Source organism: Odocoileus virginianus, chromosome 15 (assembly GCF_023699985.2).
Source record: "Odocoileus virginianus isolate 20LAN1187 ecotype Illinois chromosome 15, Ovbor_1.2, whole genome shotgun sequence".
In the NCBI taxonomy this organism is placed as follows: domain Eukaryota; kingdom Metazoa; phylum Chordata; class Mammalia; order Artiodactyla; family Cervidae; genus Odocoileus; species Odocoileus virginianus.
In genome coordinates this window covers 65,785,841-65,805,150 of record NC_069688.1, presented here as the reverse complement: position 1 = coordinate 65,805,150, position 19,310 = coordinate 65,785,841, and the positions used below count along the sequence as shown (strand labels likewise).

General features: G+C 41.0%; 1 protein-coding gene across 8 annotated transcripts in view; it reads right to left on the bottom strand.

The window, feature by feature from the left end:
- Positions 1–19,310, bottom strand: part of COL14A1 (collagen type XIV alpha 1 chain) — a 232,282-nt gene that overhangs the window by 95,508 nt on the left and 117,464 nt on the right. For all 8 annotated transcript variants that reach the window (XM_070477487.1, XM_070477492.1, XM_070477489.1 and 5 more), the window contains 5 exons: positions 11,464–11,610; positions 7,346–7,402; positions 1,957–2,096; positions 484–607; positions 136–279 (listed from right to left, as the gene is read on the bottom strand). In XM_070477487.1, the coding sequence (XP_070333588.1) occupies positions 136–279; positions 484–607; positions 1,957–2,096; positions 7,346–7,402; positions 11,464–11,610 (612 nt within the window). The remainder of the gene's footprint in view (positions 1–135; positions 280–483; positions 608–1,956; positions 2,097–7,345; positions 7,403–11,463; positions 11,611–19,310) is intronic.

Here is a 19,310-nt window from a genome sequence, read left to right as displayed (position 1 = left end):
TCGCATTTCCTTCTCCAGGGGAGCTTCCCAACTCAGGGGTTGAACCCAGATCTTTGGATGGGCACGCAGATTCTTTACCACTCAGCCACTAAGGAAACCTTGGTAGCTACTATTACTTATCTCTGTAAAACTTACCGTCTGATTGCATCTCTCTGGAGATTTTGTTCACATCATCTTGTGATCTTCCATCAGTTATAACCACGATGACCTTGGGGATGCCTCTTCTGGTCCCTGACTCTGCAGTAAACAAGCTATCTCGGACATGCTTAATTGCTTTTCCTGAAACAAAAGAAGGCAACAGTTCAGTTTCATTCCCTTCCACTTTTGTGTCGCTGGAGATGGAACAGAAGGAACAAAGGTCTTTCATCAATGAAAAGTCTTTAAAAAAAAAAAATCTATATGCGTATGCTTCAAAAAAAGTCATTTAAATAATTAGCAATAATTAATTACTTTGGGTTTTAGCTGGGCTTTTGGGGGTCTCACCTGTTTTTGTATTTCCCCCTTTGTATGAGATATGCTTAATTGCATCAAGAAGAGTCTCTTTGGTTTTGTAAGAGTTTAGTTTAAATTCCGTCCTGGGGTCATCAGTGAACTGAACCATGGCAACCTGAAGAGAGAAGGTGTGTTTACTTTTATGTATATCGCAGCCTTCCCCTGGGCCAGACAGCATACACTATAACAGGATTATAATTATAGTTTTAATTTCTTCTTTAACCCAGTCCACAATTTCCTTGGTTTAAAATTTCACACAAGCTACATACCAAATCTGATGATACATTAACAAGCATTTTTTTCTCTAAGTGCTTTCAGGAAGTAGATTAAAAATCTCTCCCTAAAGCATGAAGGCCTTTTGCCATCTCATTTGACAGGTGGATAAATGGCAGCCTAAGTCTTCTACCTTGATAAAGTTCACAGAATCAAAGTTGGATTCTTTACAAGGATTTTTTTTATGAAACAAGCTTATGAAATAATTACTACTATTCCACCTTTTTACAGATCAGGACACTGAGGAAAAGTCAAGTAACTCATCCAAGATTACTAGAGTGGTCCCTGGTAGAACCAACAGTGGAAGTCAGGTAATTCGACTTCAAAATCTGTCCCTAATCACTATGATATAAATGCTTCCCAGGTGGCGCTAGTGATAAAGAATCTCCCTGTCAATGCAGGATATGTAAGAGACGCGAGTTCGATCCCTGGGTAGGGAAGAACCCCTGGAGGTGGGCATGGCAACCCACTCCAGCGTTCTTGGGCTTCCCTGGTAGCTCAGACGATAAAGAATCTGCCTGCAGTAGGGGAGACCCAGGTTCGACCCCTGGGTCGGGAAAAGGGATCAGATGCTCACACCTCAGTTCGAAAGCCACCTCCTCAAAGAAGCCTTCGTCGCTCTCTCAATTTAAAGTATACCAGTAAATGTAAAGCTCAGTTCACAAGTGTGTGTCCCGACCTTGTGAATGTGTGTGTTTGCCGATTTGTGTCTGGATCTCACCCTCCTCCACCCCCTGCCGTTAAGGATGTGAGCTCCATGAAGCACCCATGACGACAGTACTAACCCAATAAGCCCTCAACAAATGTTTGTCGAATGAATAAATTAGTCTTCTATGTTCTGCTTGTTCTACACTCATCTGTGGCCTTGACCTCTGTCCTTCAAGATTTTAAAGTCCTCAGGGCAAGGAGAATACTGAACAGAGATTTGTGCCTCCTCTACCCCAGTGTGCAGGAGACGCACATGCTGACGTCCCGGTTTGCTGGACTCACTCACTCTAAGGACAGCACGCTGCCCAGCGCTGTCAGGCAGCAGTGAGAGGTTTCAAGCTCGGACCTGTCCAGTCTCTCATTGAGAGTTGGGTCAAAGCAGTATAGTTCTTTACCCATATTCCCCGACAAGTAGCCATAACAATAGCCTGGAATAATTACTTATTGCATAGAATGAATTAATGACTGATCCATCAGCCTTACTTGAGTTCCATCTGCGCCGATCTTGCCCAGGGCTCCAACAGTGCTGTATAGGAAGTTAATGATCTTATTGAAGTTTTCATCACCAATACTCCAGGACCCATCCACCATAAACACCAGGTCAGCTTTGGCAGCTTTACACACTGGAGACCAAGCAAGAACGTGAATCAGAGAAAAGGGGAAAACAGTCGTCATCAAACCAACAAAGCAGGTAACGGTTTCCCTCCGGCAACTAGAGCGCCTTCCAGAAGGAAAGGTATACATCCTATTCCAAATTCTTCCTCACTAGGTTTTCTGACCATCATTGTTCTCCTATACTCAAGTATCCTGGTCATGACTATGAAAGCTTCTATCAAACATGCAGAATTAAAGAGAAAATGAAAAACACCAATTTCAGCCTCAAAAAATAGAAATGAGAGAATGGAAAAATGTGGAACTAAACTGATTTAGTGACAGAGGCATCAGCAAACACCCTACTGCCTACTGATTCGAGGGAAACCCAAGCTCTCACTCTGCACCCTGCCCTCTGCTTATCGAGTTAATAACCTGAGAAGGATTTAGCTTCCAGGAGGAAGGGATGCCTCGCAATGAAAGCAGACTAATCTAAAACTTGATAGGCGTTTGGACTGAGGCCATAAGCAAACTTCAATTTCAGCCTTGCTCAAAAATTCTATGCCCTTTGGACACCCCCTGATGTCAAGAAATGTACACTACTGCTAGCTCCGGAAAACTTTCATCAATAGTAATACTGACATCAATCCTAACAAACAAGCAAAAAACAGGTTAGCAAAAACCTATTCCACTGAAAGCATTTTTAAGTCTTGTATCGCATCCTGTTTCCGATTATCTATGCTTCTTTTCCCCTTGATTAATACAGATCATGGTGGTTGACTCTGTTTTATGATGAAACAAACAATTTAATCTTTAATAATCTGAATCTTTTAATCTTGGGCCGTTGGCACATACATGGTCTGCAAGATAATGAACCTTTTGTTTTTCTTTAGAGAAAAAAATGGCTTGATTTTTACTTTATTAACTACAACTGTAGTCCCTTAAAGCTAACTACAACTTAAATGGTAAAATAAACCATCTCTAAGTGAGTTAGTACTCTAGGGACAACAAGGATTTAGTGAGGGTGTTCTCCTGAGCTCCACGATTTACAAAATTTTACATACTTATGGTTTGAATTTAAAGCTGAAAGGGATCACAAGATCTGCTCATTATAAGCAAGTAAAAGAAAACCTGGTGTTTGCTAGGAAGGATGAAACCCAGATTAGGTTTTACCTTCAAAATGAGAGCAAAATCTATTTGAAAATATACTCAAATTGAAAACTGTGCTTAATAAAACAAAAGAAAAAGAAAATACATCAAAATGCATGAAAGAACTATCTCCAGGATATGATATTGTGCTTTTAATTTTCTTCTTTGTACTCTTTTCTACTTCTAAAATAGAAAAATTAAAATGGATGTTTTATAAATACTGAGTATCACCTGAATAATAAAGATTTATAGGCTTTTTAATTAAATATACTCAGGGCAAATAGAACCTAAAATGAATAATGTGTTCAAGTTGCAAAAGTCCCAATGTCTAAAACCATCATGATGAAAACTACTAATTCAAGAACAATGTTGCTACATTATCAATCCTCAGTCTCATGAGCCTTCCAAATCATGTGTTTCCCATGAGCATTCACAAATAACCAAAGGATATTCATATTCTGCTATACATAAAAATATTCTGACCTCAGGGAATCCTGTAATGTCTGTATCAGAACTGTCTAATAAACTCATCAGTTAGGATCTGTTTTCAGCTCCAATAGTGAAAATCATCATAGATAGTTAAACTAGAAAAAGCTAGATATGAAGATGGAAGAAGGAAGAGTCTGGCATCCCAAGTAGTCAGTCAGTAAGTTCAGTCACTCAGTATTTGTGACCCCATGAATTGCAGCACGCCAGGCCTCCTTGTCCATCACCAACTCCTGGAGCTTACTCAAACTCATGTCCATCGAGTCAGTGATGCCATCCAACCATCTCATCCTCTGTCGTCCCCATCTCCTCCTGCCCTCAATCTTTCCCAGCATCAAGATCTTTGCCAAGGAGTCAGTTCTTCACATCAGGTGGCCAAACTACTGGAGTTTCAGCTTCAGCCATCAGTCCTTCCAATGAATATTCAGGACTGATTTCCTTTAGGATGGACTGGTTGGATCTCCTTGCAGTCCAAGGGACCCTCAAGAGTCTTCTCCAACACCACAGTTCAAAAGCAGCAATTCTGCAGTGCTCAGCTTTCTTTATGGTCCAGCTCTCACATCCATACGTGACTACCGGAAAAACCATAGCTTTGACTATCCCAAGTAGAGCAAATAGCATTAAAAGATGCAGGAGAGCATAAGGCATGTATGGAGAACCTGAAGTTATGCGATTTTGCTGTTAACTAACACAGTCTGGGAAATGATGCCACAGTGTAGGTTGATCATTGAAGATATTGCATGGTGTGCTGGGAAGGATGCTGAGTCTTATTTTTGTAGAGTGTCTTATTACCCCTTTGTTTCCTTGACCCTTACACTCTCCAGCATCAGACCTCTCTTACTATGCTCCTGTCCTTTGCAGGATATTTGGTCTTGTCCAGAACAGCAATAAGACCTTTGGTCTACACCAACAGGTTCTTGAAATTTGGTCCTATCCAAAATGTCCATGGGCGTATTTGGTCCATGCCAAATGACTTTGGACAGGACCAAATATCATGGCTCTTTTGACATGAACCAAACGTCTGCTAACCATTTGTAAGGTGAGGACAATTATTTTTCATTGTAACTCTGGTACGTAATAGCCATTCTAAAATGCATGGCAGGGCGTCCCTGGTGACTCAGTGGTAAAGAAACCATCTGCTAATGCAGGAGGCATGGGTTCAATCCCTGGACCAGGAAGAGCCCACGGCCAGTGAGCAACTAAGCCCATGCACCACAACTGAGCCTGTGCTCTGGACCCCAGGAGCCACAAGTGCAGAAGCCCAAGTGCCCAGAGTCTGTGCTCCACAACAAGAGACGCTCCCACACTGCAGCTGGAGAGCAGACCCCACTCCCCACAACTAGAGGAAAGTTGGCACAGCAGTGAAGTCCCAGCACAGACAAATAAACAAAATTGTTAAAGTGCATGTACATGGAAGAAGTCTTCTAAAACAACATGCCAACTATGTGATCCACCTTTATTCTCCCTCCTATCCATTCCACCAAGGTTATCTTTCTCAAACATAGATTTCTGCAGGTCATCCTCCCCTCATAGAACTCATGCAATGCCATGTCCCATAGGATAAAGCCCAGCCTCCCTACTCAGACACACTAACCATTTCATAACACTACCTTCACTCTTTTCTACGGGTCATACTAAAGTACTTATGGTTCCCCAAACACATTATGCACTTAGATCCCTCCACAACGTTAAGTGCTCATCTCTCCATTATTTACCTGTAAAACTCACTCTTCAAAATGTAAATCAATCCATGTAAATGAAAATCAAAAGGAAGTTGGAGTAGCAATACTCATATCAGACAAAATAGACTTTAAAACAAAGACTGTTACAAGAGATGGGGAAGAATACGATGTGATGCTCAGAGAATCTATCCAAGAAGAGGACATAACAATTGCAAATATCTGTGCACCCAACACAGGAGCACCTCAACGTATAAGGCAAACACAGCCATAAAACGGGATATCAACAGTAACACAGTAATCATGGGGACTTTAACACTCCACTGACACATGGGCAGATCATCCAGACAGAAAGTTGATAAGGAAACACAAAATTAAATGATATATGCGACCAGACAGGCTTAATTGATATTTACAGGACATTCCAACCAAAAGCAGCAGAATACACTCCCCTTTCTAGCGCATGTGGAATATCCTTCAGAATAGATGATGTCTTGGGTCATAAATCAAGTCTTGGTAAATTTGAGAAAATTGAAATCATATCAAGCATCTTTTCAGACCACAATACGATGGGTGGTGGTGGTTTAGTTGCTCAACCATGTCCGACTCTTGCAATCCCATGGACTGTAGCCTGCCAGTCTCCTCTGACCATGGGATTTTCCAAGAAAGAATACTGGAGTGGGTTGCTATTTCCTTCTCCAGGGAATCTTCCGACCCAGGAATTAGAATTCAATTACAGGAAAATGTTAATCAAATTACTCTTCCTCCTTCACAAGTAATTAAATTGCAGCAGCGTTAACTGTTCTCAGTTCTGGGCTACTATGGTATAACCTACACTAACTCACTTCTGGGCTGGTAATTACCTAGGTAAACACCTATTTCTCTTGCAGTACTGAAAATAAGCAGAGAGCAGCAATCATAGATTGTTATGGTATCCCAAGTACTTGGCATAGGAGCTTTGAGAATGAATAGCAGGGTTAATTAATGTCCATTAATGGGAAAAAAAAAACCATCATTACTACATTTGGAAGTCTTTTAGACAGTTACCTTAACTGATCAAGTAAGAAGTGAAGATAAACTTTTGTGATGCAGACAGAAAAACACAACAGGGAGCAGCATTTCTGCGGTTAGCAGGAACACTGTGACCCTTGTCCACAGAGTCAGAATGTACACAACTACACAACCGTACCCTACACAACTACACAATTATATATAACCTACACAACTACACAATCATACCCTACACAACTACACAACCATACCCTACACAACTACACAACCATACCCTACACAACTACACAATTATATATAACCTACACAACTACACAATCATAACCTACACAACTACACAACCATACCCTACACAACTACACAATTATATATAACCTATACAACGACACAATCATACCCTACACAACTACACAACCACAACCTGCACTCCCAGACTACACAACTACTCTTCCTTGGCGAACATGTACCATTCTGATATTTTCAATGAAACAACTATGAAAGAATTTTGTTTGAAAATCTACTCTGTGTGTGTAGATTCTACTTTTAGATGGTTTTTTATTGAGTATATTTGACATATGACACTGCAAAAATTTAAAGTGCAAAATATATTAATTTGATTTGTATTTCTAATTTACATTTGTGTATATAATTTACATTGTATATAATGTATATTAATTTACATTTATATATTGTAATTTGGTTGATGTAGTAATATATAGCACCTCTATCTCAGCACATAATTATAGTACAATACTGTTGCCTACATTCATTACACTGCACATTAGACTTCTGTCTTACTTACCACTCATTGCAAATCTGTACCCTCTAAGGGTCTGATACAAGCACTTGTATTAAGAAGAAACTACCTTTTATTAATACCTTGGCTTTTAAATGAAGAAACAAGTCCAACAGAAATCCAAAACCCAAGATCACATCATGATCACATTGTATTTTACCTTCTTTTGCTGGTGGGATTGTTGGAGGGAATGTTGGTGGTTGAGTAGGAGGCGATTCTGAAAAGGAGAGAACAAGCATCAGTTAACCGTCCTCTCTGGGAAGAGAGGGAGGTCACGGAGTCATAACTCTTCTGGGGAGTCAATGATTCTGACAGCTGTCTTTTCTGAGAACTCAGTGAATTTAGGGCCCACTCTAAATCAGCCAAAGCCCATGAAAGCTGGTTCCAACCATCTCCTCAACCTCAGACTGAAGGCTTGAAATGCCATTTGCCACACTTCAGTTTACCCAGAGGGAGTCAGTGCAATCAAACTGTCAACTTCAAAGTGGTTTCAATGCTGATTTAAGGCAGGAACCCTGCCAACCTATTTCAGATTAGTCTCTGGCTGCTTTCACACATAAAGTAACTCCATTCTGCCTAAGGATGGACCATCAATCCATGTTCAATAGCACTTCCTCCCTTTTTACCCTGAATTCTCAGGACGTGGTCCCCAAGAGAGCCTGATTCACCCTCGGCCACGGTCAGACTGTGCCTGGGAAACTCAGTTCTGAGAACCAAACAGCAGGACATGGGGAGGCTGCAGCGTGTCCTGATCAGCTTAACCTGGGTGAGGAGGGGTGAGAACTGTGTCAAGCATGGAAGTGTGGTTTGGTTAATGGCCATGGATATAGTCACATAAGAGCTGTGACTTTCCCACCAATTCACATGCAAAGTACCAGCAAGTTATGGCATCATTAAGTGCATTAAACATCCCAATATTATTTTTTTGCATATTCTTTTTTTAAATTCTTATTTTACACTAAAGAAAACTTTGACAATATTATTTTTCTTATCCCAGCATAATCCAAGTGAAAACTCTCAACTAATCACAGCCTTTCACACAGGGGGATGTTTAGCCTCTGGAGACAGAAAGCGCCAAATAGTTGGAAGGATTTGAGCTCAGGCAGACTGTTTGCTATGAATGTTGCAAAGGGAACACCTTCACTGGCAGGGGGGTTGGAGGAAGTGAATTTTAAGGTCTCTTCCAATTCCAGGAACCAATAAACTAACGTTATTTGAGTAAAGCAATTCAACATTTAAAGGGATGAGGTAACTGTATTATTGATACAGAAAAATGTTTGAGATTAGTTATTATATGAAATGAAGCAGAATACAATGGTATGATCCCATCTGTGAAACAAAGAATTCTATTTAACTGATTAATACAGGTTTATCTATATATATCTATACAGTAATATATCTGACTCACACATACATAACTACATACAACAGGCAGAATTTATTGAAAGAGATCAAGCTGGTATAAATGAGTTTTGGGGGGAAGAAAAATGAGAAAAGGGGGGCGTTCCCTGGTGGCCTAGTGGTGAGGATTTGGCGCTGTCACTGAAGAGGCCCAGGTTTGATCCCTGGTCAGGAAACCACGTTACATGGCACACAGCATGGCCGAAACACAAAAGGATAACAAAACAAGAAGAGGATGGCCAAAGAAGGAAGGTGACTACACACTTCACACTTTCTGTTGCATCATTATAGAGAAAATCACTTTGATTTTTTAAAGGCAATTTTTTGGCAACTAAAAATTTTCACAAGTAGAAACATTTGAGACATTTTAGTATAAAACTAGGATTGCAAAACATTTTTGAAAGCACTATAAAATGTTTCTAAAGTCTAAAATCTGTGGAAGCAGCTGGTCGTCTTTATAATTGTGCATTTTCTTTAATGTGAAAAGCTGAGACATATCACAAGTACAGTAACAAATTCCAGAACCAAACCAATGAGCGCCTGTGGCAGCCAGATCAATATGTTTGGTCAGAACATCTGGCCCCAGAACCTCTCGGGTAAGAAGAACCACGATGAACTGGGAGAGCGTTTCTATCCTCCACACACAGATGGTCCTTGTCCTCACGTCTGGGAGAAGCTGTCACAGAAGAGGGAACAGCCTTGATCTGCATTTGCTCTGGGAGGTTGAACTGGAGCCAGTGGGGAGAAGCTCTATGATGACAGATGTCCCCACAGAAGGAGAACATTTACATCAAGCAGAGCTTTGCAAATGAATCCTGGACTGGTCGTTAACAGTGGTGAGGTTAAGGTTAAGGGAAGTTGAACTCGACCAGGGGCCCCAAACTCAAATATTTTTAGAGGTCAGGCACATAATGAATGGGAGCAAAGAACTCTGCCTCAACATTCAGGAATAACAAACTTCAGAGCGTGCACACTGTCCAAAGACACGGCAGTCACTAGGCTTCTATTCGTTTAGCTGCATGAGGGTGCGCGCGCACTGTGCTGTCAGAGCTTTCCAATTTTCCAGAATACTTTAAAACTTAAAAAAAAAATGGCCCAGAGGAAACATGTCTGAGTCAGCTCTAACCCCATGGCTGCAGCTTCTTTCTCACTTTCAGGAAGACAGCGCGAGGGGCTTCCCTGAGGGCCCAGAGTTGAGACCCCGCTCCCACTGCAGGGGCACAAGTTCACCCCTTGCTGGGGAACTCAGGTCCTGCACGCTGCACGGTGCAGCCTGAAAATTTTTTATTTAAAGGGAAGATGTAAGAGTGATACCAAAAATATTTGTTCAATAAAATAAAATGCAGTTGCAAAGTCCTCAGTGGGGTCTTTCCAGTGGATCTTTACCATCACCAAACTAAGCTAAAAGAGACAGTATTTAATTTTATTGATAAGCAGACAGCAGCTCAGAGACGTTAAACTGCCCAAGGCAACAATGGAAAAAGGACCCCAATCAAGCTTTTTAGACTTTAAATCTCAAGCCCTAACAGGCCCGTAATAATTTCAAAACTATATAATCCTCTACCCAAAAAACAAAATCTTTTTTTTTTTTCAAAACACAAATTCTAATGAGCAATAAAATGCAAGAAATGACTGCTACATTCTCCAACATGGATAAACCTCAAAAACATACGCTAAGTGAAAGATCAGACACAAAAGACTACCTGTCACATACTTCCATTTTTACGAAGTGTCTAGAAAAGACAAAAGTCTAAGAAAAGAAAGCAGACTGTCTGGAGCTGACAGCAGGAAAGCGGACGCACTGCGGATGAGCCTGAATGATCTCCAGGTGGATGGGAGCGTCCTGACACTGAATGGCAGTGATGGCTGCCCAACTCTTGAAATGCACCAAAAATCACTGAGCTGTACACTTAAAATGGGTGAATTTTATGGAATGCAAATTATACCTCAAAAATACACATGTGATGTAAAATGTTGACTATTTCAGGGTTCTGAAATAAAGTCCTGGTGTTGGAAAGTAGATGATTCCACTAGCTACACTTTGGCTTTCTGTGTTTGAAGATTATATATTGATAGTGATTTTTTCTGCACGTTCAGAGAAACTGAAAGACCTGTACACCTGAGTAGTATAACTTTCTAAATGTCACATACAGGATGGAGGGACTATCAAGAAAGCCCTCATCGGCCACCTCTTCAGACGCCAGTCCTTGAGGATTCCGAGTTTAAGTTCGAGACACGGAGTTGGGGACCCACGGGCGTCTCCCAGAATTCAGTCCCGTTCAAGCCATTTTAATGCTTATGGCTTCTAGGTCAGGAATCTGATTAAAAGGATACCGAGCAGCTGACACCTTCCTGCTCTTTAGAATACGTAGAAAGTGCTTTGCTTTCTTTTTGTACTTTGCATTTCCCTTCAGCGTGTCAGATTTCCTGCCAACTTGGAAAAAGCGTCAGAGCCTCTTCAGGAGGCAAGGCCGGGGTCGGCCAGCTGGCACGTCCTGGCTCCACTCCCACCCTCGAGGCTGGAGCACTGAGCGTTGTTTCAGTGTCAGGACCCAGGCCTCACACTTCATCGCACACTCCACCACCACAGATGTTCCCAATGGAAGCATCACAATAGGGGCCATTGTTTCAAGCACTTTGCCGTCCTACGGCCTTACAGTCCCCTGTGACAGCGGGCGGAGGACTGGGAAATCCACACAGACGCCATCAGCGGGCCACAGGCAGTGGGTACAAAGAGCAACGTTTGTATTACAGATATTCCAGGGCACAATGACTAATGTTTTTCTAGATGCAATAAGGTTTCTGAACCAAAACCATATTCCTAAAATACCATTTGTTCATGGATACAGAGATCAAGACAGAACACCTTTGACTTACGTGTTTTTCCCGTTATGCTCACGCTGGGTCCCTCCATCTCCTGGAGCTTTGTGTAGACACTGATTTTATATTCTGAATCAGGCTGAAGTCCATAGAAGCAATGCCTGTTTGTCCCACCACCCAAAGTGGATTCTTGCTTTTGTGTATCTATAATCAAAACAAAACATAAATGAACCAAACATACATACATGAATTTAAAAAAAAAAGCCACCAATAGATGATTTGCAAAAAAAAGCCACCAATAGATGATTTGCTTCTAAAATACTTAGTATGTACGGCCTATTCAGATAACTCCGGAATGAATTAAACTTGTTTGAGTAATTGTATCTTTTTTAAAAGAATTAATATACCCACTGTTTTTTTTAATAATTGAAAATTGTATTTTATATGTTCAGAAATGAGACTGACTAGTAAAAGGCTGTTGAGGACTTAACAGAGAATTGTTCCTATTTATAATTATATGCACACATCTGCACTGATCTTTTGGACAGGTGTGGAGGTGAATAGATTTATTTTTCAAAAATTAGAATTCCCAATATGATTCTGAGAGCTTATTTTGGTACCAGGCCGTGTGTGTGGGGGCTAAGTGTTTTGGTTGCGTCTGATGATTTGCGACCCCATGGACTGTAGCCGGCCAGGCTCCTCTGTCCATGGGATTCTCCAGGCAAGAACACTGGAGGGGGTTGCCATGCCCTCCTCCAGGGGACCCTCCCGGGCCAGGGACCAAACCCTTGTCTCTTACGATATCTCCTGCATTGACAGGCAGATTCTTTACCTCGAGTGTCACAAGGGAATACCACCAGGCTCTGTGCTTGGTGTTTGATGATAAAAATGACAACAAAGGTAACAATGGCCAACATTTACTTAGCATTCACCATGCACCAGGCACTATTCTAAGGATTTTACATGTATTAATTCATTTGATCCTTATAATACTGATAAGTATCCCCAATTTAAAGACAAGAAACTAAAGACCAGAAAATTAGTTTACCCAAGTCCATATACTAAGTAGCTGAACTAAAATGTAAATTCCAAACTTAGAAGTCCAGTCTCAGAGAATGGTGCTTTAATCTCCATTAATATACCATGTGCTGTGCTAAGTCACTTCAGTCGTGTCTGGCTCTTTGCGACACCATGGACTGTATCCTGCCAGGCTCGTCTGTCCATGGAATTCTCCAGGCAAGAATACTGAAGTGGGTTGCCATGCCCTCCTTTAATATATCATAAAATAAGTTAAACACGTGATTTTTCAAAATGAAAGAGTTTGAGAACTGCTGAGTGCGTCTGAAATTAGTGAGCACCATAGTTAGGAGATCAGATGAGCGGCCCTCACAGCCCAGCACCCCACCACCTCACTGGACACGGCTGCCTACCTTGGTGCCTTTAATTGCTAAAGAAATTCAAATGGGTTTTCTTCATAAGCACAGAGTACTTAATGTTTTTTTAGCCACATGGAGAATTGGTTTTTAAAAAAAGTATTACTGCTACCACTGAAGAAAACTATCATGTAAATTTCCCTCTAGAATGATTTTCCTCTGATCCATAAATTTCACCCATCTGGTCAAACTTTAAATAGCTTTATTTACAGGAATTAAAAAAACAGTGTTAAAAACTACTCTGGTAAAAACATTATACTTATTAAGTGGTTAAATATAAACAAAATATAAAAAATATTAAAAAATACCAGCTGTTTTTTTAAGCATAAAATAGCAAAACTGTTGAACAGTGACTTTGGTCTATTTTGAAAGCGTAATAAACTATTAAATTTCAGTCTCTATTTTACATACATATATGAGTAAAAAATATTTATTATAATACACAAGTCAGAACAAACATGATATACATCATTTCAATTCAGTTCAGTCGCTCAGTCGTGTCCGACTCTGCGACCCCATGGACTGCAGCACGCCAGGTCTCCCTGTCCATCACCAACTCCCGGAGTTCACTCAAACTCATCTCCATCGAGTGGGTGATGTCGTCCAACCATCTCATCCTCTGCTGTCCCCTTCTCCTCCCACCTTCAATCTTTCCCAGCATCACGGTCTTTTCCAGTGAGTCAGTTCTTCACATTAGGTGGCCAAAGCATTGGAGTTTCGGCATCAGTCCTTCCAATGAATATTCAGGACTGATATCCTTTAGGATGGACTGGTTGGATCTCCTTGCAGTCCAAGGGACTCTCAAGAGTCTTCTCCAACACCACAGTTCAAAAGCATTAATCTTTCAGCACTCAGCTTTCTTTATAGTCCAACTCTCACATCCATACATGACCACTGGAAAAACCATAGCCTTGACTAGAAAGACCTTTGTCAGCAAAGCAATGTCTCTGCTTTTTAATATGCTGTCTAAGTTGGTCATAGCTTTTCTTCCAAAGACCAAGCATCTTTTAATTTCCTGGCTGCAGTGATTTTGGAGCCCAAGAAAATAAAGTCTGCCACTGTTTCCACTGTTTCCCCATCTATTTGCCTTGAAGTGATGGGACTGGATGCCATGATCTTAGTTTTTTGAAAGTTGAGTTTTAAGCCAACTTTTTCACTCTCCTCTTTCACTTTCATCAAGAGGCTCTTTAGTTGCTCTTCACTTTCTGCCATAATGTTGGTGTTATCTGCATATCTGAGGATTTTTATATTTCTTCTAGCAATTTTGATTCCAGCTTGTGCTTCATCCATCTCGGAATTTCTCATGATGTACTCTGCATATAAGTTAAATGAGTACGGTGACAATATACAGCCTTGATGTACTCCTTTCCCAATTTGGAACTGGCTCTAACTGTTGCTTCCTGAACTGCAAACAGATTTCTCAGGAGGCAGGTAAGGTGGTCTGGCATGCCCATCTCTTAAAGAATTTTCCACAGTTTATTGTGATTCACACAGTCAAAGGCTTTGGCATAGTCAATAAAGCACAAGTTGATTTTTTTCTGGAATTCTCTTGCTTTTTTGATGATCCAACAGATGTTGGCAATTTGATCTCTGGTTCCTCTGTCTTTTCTAAATCCAATTTGAACATCTGGAAGTTCATGGTTCATGTACTGTTGAAGCCTGGCTTGGAGAATTTTGAGCATTACTTTGCTAGTGTGTGAGATGAGTGCAATTGTGTGGTAGTTTGAACCTTCTTTGGCATTGTCTTTTTTGGGGATTGGAATGAAAACTGACCTTTTCCAGTCCTGTGGCCACTGCTGAGGTTTCCTTATTTGCTGGCATATTGAGTGCAGCACTTTCACAGCATCATCTTTTAGGATTTGAAATAGCTCAACTGGAATTCCATCACCTCCACTAGCTTTGTCCATTGTGATGCTTCCTAAGGCCCATTTGACTTTGCTTCCAGGATGTCTGGCTCTAGGTGAGTGATCACGCTATCATGTTTACCTGGGCCATGAGGATCTTTTTTGTACAGTTCTTCTGTGTATTCTTGCCATCTCCTCTTAATATCTTCTGCTTCTGTTAGGTCCATACCAATTCTGTCCTTTATTGTGACCATCTTTGCATGAAATGTTCCCATGGTATCTCTAATTTTCTTGAAGAGATCTCTAGTCTTTCCCATTCTATTGTTTTCCTCTATTTCTTTGCATTGATCACTGAAGAAGGCTTTATCTATGGACAAATCCTGATTTTTTAAAAATGTAATTAAAGTAAGGCCATCTGTTGAATGGAATCTGAAATTTACTTTTATAATTGTCAATATTAAAGAGCTTCAAAAGTGATCTTTATAATATAATGTTTAGTAATATATTTCTTTGAAATGATATAGGTCTATCAATATTTTCTTTATTAGATATTATGCAAAATGATGAAATCGAAACTATTTAAAGTGTTTGTGAGGTTTTAAATTGCTGTGAGAGGAACTTAAGAGTAAGAAAATATCAGTAAACCCTGCCTTCTGCTTGGCTGATGTCCAAGCTCAGCCTTGGGTTTCTGGGCTCCGAACCCCATAACAGCGATTTTATTTTGACCCTTTCCACTCTGGAGCCTCTGGCAAGCTTCTGTGAGTCACATGTAATACAAACATTTCCCAAATCCTATGCATGGATCATCTTTACCTATCTTCACAAAAACTTGTGAGACTCTCCAGGAATTAATTCTAGAAATGTACTTTTCTGTCATTTCCTCTATTTCTCATGAATACCCATGCACTTTATAGACCCTTGACAACAGTATAAATAGGTTTCACTGCTACATAACTAAACAAAACCTACAAATCATTGGAAAACTGGAACAAGCACTGTGAAATTAATAGGAAACAGTAACAGGTTGCTCCCAAGGCTAACAAAGAGGGGTTGCATGAATGGGGGTATATCCATGTTGCTTTTGGCATTTATGATTCATGGCTTTGCCTTAAAGAAAAACATTTAAACTGATCAAACGATGACTAATTTCCTTGACCCCTTGTGCCAAAAGCTAGAAGTTAACTTTGTTTTTTTGGAACAAGGGGGAAAGTCTGTCATTGAGCATTCATTCTCATGAAGTCATGCTAAATACATTCTTTGGGTGACCGCCATGCCACCAACTTGACTCCCAAGTGTCTCAGGAGTGGTTACTGAGATCTACAAACAAAGAAGGTCCCAGATCCGGTAAACTCAGTTGGAATTTGATAGAATTCACGAAAGTTCATGGTTCATGCTTTCTACTCTCTGGGTCTTTCAAATCCTGTGACCCCTAAACATGGTATCAGTGCTTCAAGACATTTAATCTTGGGAATAAGCTTCGTTTCGTATGCTCTTTTGTTTTGGGATCTGGTCCCTAGTAAGGTAGGCTCTCCACTATGCTGCAATTCTCTACTGTGGTTAATAGATGACGCAGAAAAATAGACATTTCAGTACCTAAAGATAGAAGACAAGGTGAGCATTTTTGAAACTTAAAAAAAATCAGGCTAAAAAGAAATTTACCAAGTTAATGGGATTAGGGAGGGAATACAGTGTGAGGGGCATCCAACCCCAGGTGCCACATCAATTCAAAAAGAGATGGACAGGGAGACAGGACCCTGCAGTGTCTGTAGAACTAACGGAGGCTCTCATGGGTTTCCGAGGTACTCAAAACCAACCCAAAGCCTCTGAAACTCTGCTCTGTCCTACAATTAACCAAAAGCCTACAATTTAATTTGGAAAGTCTAATGCCTGACTCAAAAGCAGATTGGATTTCACTCTCTCTTGAGAGGACTTGATCCTTCTGGTAATCTTTTTTTCTTTTCTTCTTGGCTATGAAAAAACTGTCATAATATTTACATGAGTAGAGGACAGCTGTTGTTTTTGCCTGTCTTACATCTGATCTTTCTTTCATTGAACCCGTCCCTCCCCACGTGGCCTTTTGACTTGGGAAAGCCTGAGTAAGAACACCCACCTCTCCCCAGACACAGGCTGGGAAAAAGCCAGGTCTCACTTGCCGTTGATTCCATGCCTGTGAACTCAGTGATAGATTCAGGGGGATGCAACCCAAACCAGGCCAACTTGACTCAAGGTCCTGGACTTTTGTGGGAATTACTGAGAAAGAAGAGTTTTCTTTTAACCAAGACGATGAAGCTGAAACCAGGAGGATGTACGTCTGGACTTGACCGGGGCCAGCTCTCAGCCTGCTTGAGAAGGAAGGTGGAGGGCAGAGAGCGGGGGATGGGGTCCGCTGAACTCCCGCGGCTTCCATGCGCCTGAGGCAGATGCTGGGGGACGTCTCGGTGTGCTAGGCATGGGGTAGGCAACCCTGCTACTCGAGTCCCTGCTGTTTGCGCTTTTTACCATTGACAAACTAAGCAGGCACCCCTGACCAGCACAGCCTTGCTGCTTTATTCACAAGCGCTTTGGGGATTTATAGGTATGACCACAGGCAAAGTCCTCAAAAGAAGTCATTTGGGGAAACGGAATCCCAGAGAACAACACTGACCAGCTGTCGGGTTAGAGCAGAAACGAGCCTGCTGACTCCATCTCAGAGTAAAAGTGCACGAGATCGGACACGGGATTTTTTTTTTTTAAATTTTTTTTTCCATTTATTTTTATTAGTTGGAGGCTAATTACTTTACAACATTGCAGTGGTTTTTGTCATACATTGAAATGAATTAGCCATGGATTTACATGTATTCCCCATCCCGATCCCCCCTCCCATCTCCCTCTCCACCCGATCCCTCTGGGTCTTCCCAGTGCACCAGGCCTGAGCACTTGTCTCATGCATCCAACCTGGGCTGGTGATCTGTTTCACCCTAGATAATATACATGTTTCGATGCTGTTCTCTTGAAACATCCCACCCTCGCCTTCTCCCACAGAGTCCAAAAGTCTGTTCTATATATCTGAGTCTCTTTTTCTGTTTTGCATATAGGGTTATCATTACCATCTTTCTAAATTCCATACATATGTGTTAGTATACTGTAATGGTCTTTATCTTTCTGGCTTACTTCACTCTGTATAATGGGCTCCAGTTTCATCCATCTCATTAGAACTGATTCAAATGAATTCTTTTTAATGGCTGAGTAATATTCCATGGTGTATATGTACCACAGCTTCCTCATCCATTCGTCTGCTGATGGGCATCTAGGTTGCTTCCATGTCCTGGCTATTATAAACAGTGCGGCGATGAACATTGGGGTGCACGTGTCTCTTTCAGATCTGGCTTCCTCGGTGTGTATGCCCAGAAGTGGGATTGCTGGGTCATATGTCAGTTCTGTTTCCAGTTTTTTGAGAAATCTCCACACTGTTCTCCATAGCGGCTGTACTAATTTGCATTCCCACCAACAGTGTAAGAGGGTTCCCTTTTCTCCACACCCTCCCCAGCATTTATTGCTTGTAGACTTTTGGATAGCAGCCATCCTGACTGGCGTGTCATGGTACCTCATTGTGGTTTTGATTTGCATTTCTCTGATAATGAGTGATGTTGAGCATCTTTTCATGTGTTTGTTAGCCATCTGTATGTCTTCCTTGGAGAAATGTCTGTTTAGTTCTTTGGCCCATTTTTTGACTGGGTCATTTATTTTTCTGGAGTTGAGCTGGAGGAATGGCTTGTATATTTTTGACATTAATCCTTTGTCTGTTGCTTCGTTTGCTATTATTTTCTCCCAATCTGAGGGCTGTCTTTTCACCTTGCTTATAGTTTCCTTTGTTGTGCAAAAGCTTTTAAGTTTCATTAGGTCCCATTTGTTTATTTTTGCTTTTGTTTCTAAAATTCTGGGATGTGGGTCATAGAGGATCCTGCTGTGATTTATGTCAGAGAGTGTTTTGCCTATGTTCTCTAGGAGTTTTATAGTTTCTGGTCTTACATTTAGATCTTTAATCCATTTTGAGTTTATTTTTGTGTATGGTGTTAGAAAGTGTTCTAGTTTCATTCTTTTACAGGTGATTGACCAGTTTTCCAGCACCACTTGTTAAAGAGGTTGTCTTTTTTCCATTGTATATCCTTGCCTCCTTTGTTGAAGATAAGGTGACCATAGGTTCGTGGATTTATCTCTGGGCTTTCTATTCTGTTCCATTGATCTATATTTCTGTCTTTGTGCCAGTACCATACTGTGTTGATGACTGTGGCTTTGTAGTACAGTCTGAAGTCAGGCAGGTTGATTCCTCCAGTTCCATTCTTCTTTCTCAAGGTTACTTTGGCTATTTGAGGTTTTTTGTATTTCCATACAAATCGTGAAAATATTTGTTCTAGTTCTGTGAAAAATACCGTTGGTAGCTTGATAGGGATTGCATTGAGTCTATAGATAGCTTTGGGTAGTATAGCCATTTTGACAATATTGATTCTTCCAATCCATGAACACGGTATATTTCTCCATCTGTTTGCGGACACGGGATTTAAAACACACACAATGAGAGAGAGAGAGAGAGAGAGCGCGCCACCCATCAAACGTGGGGGTCTGGCAGTGCGGACACACGTGCCCAGTC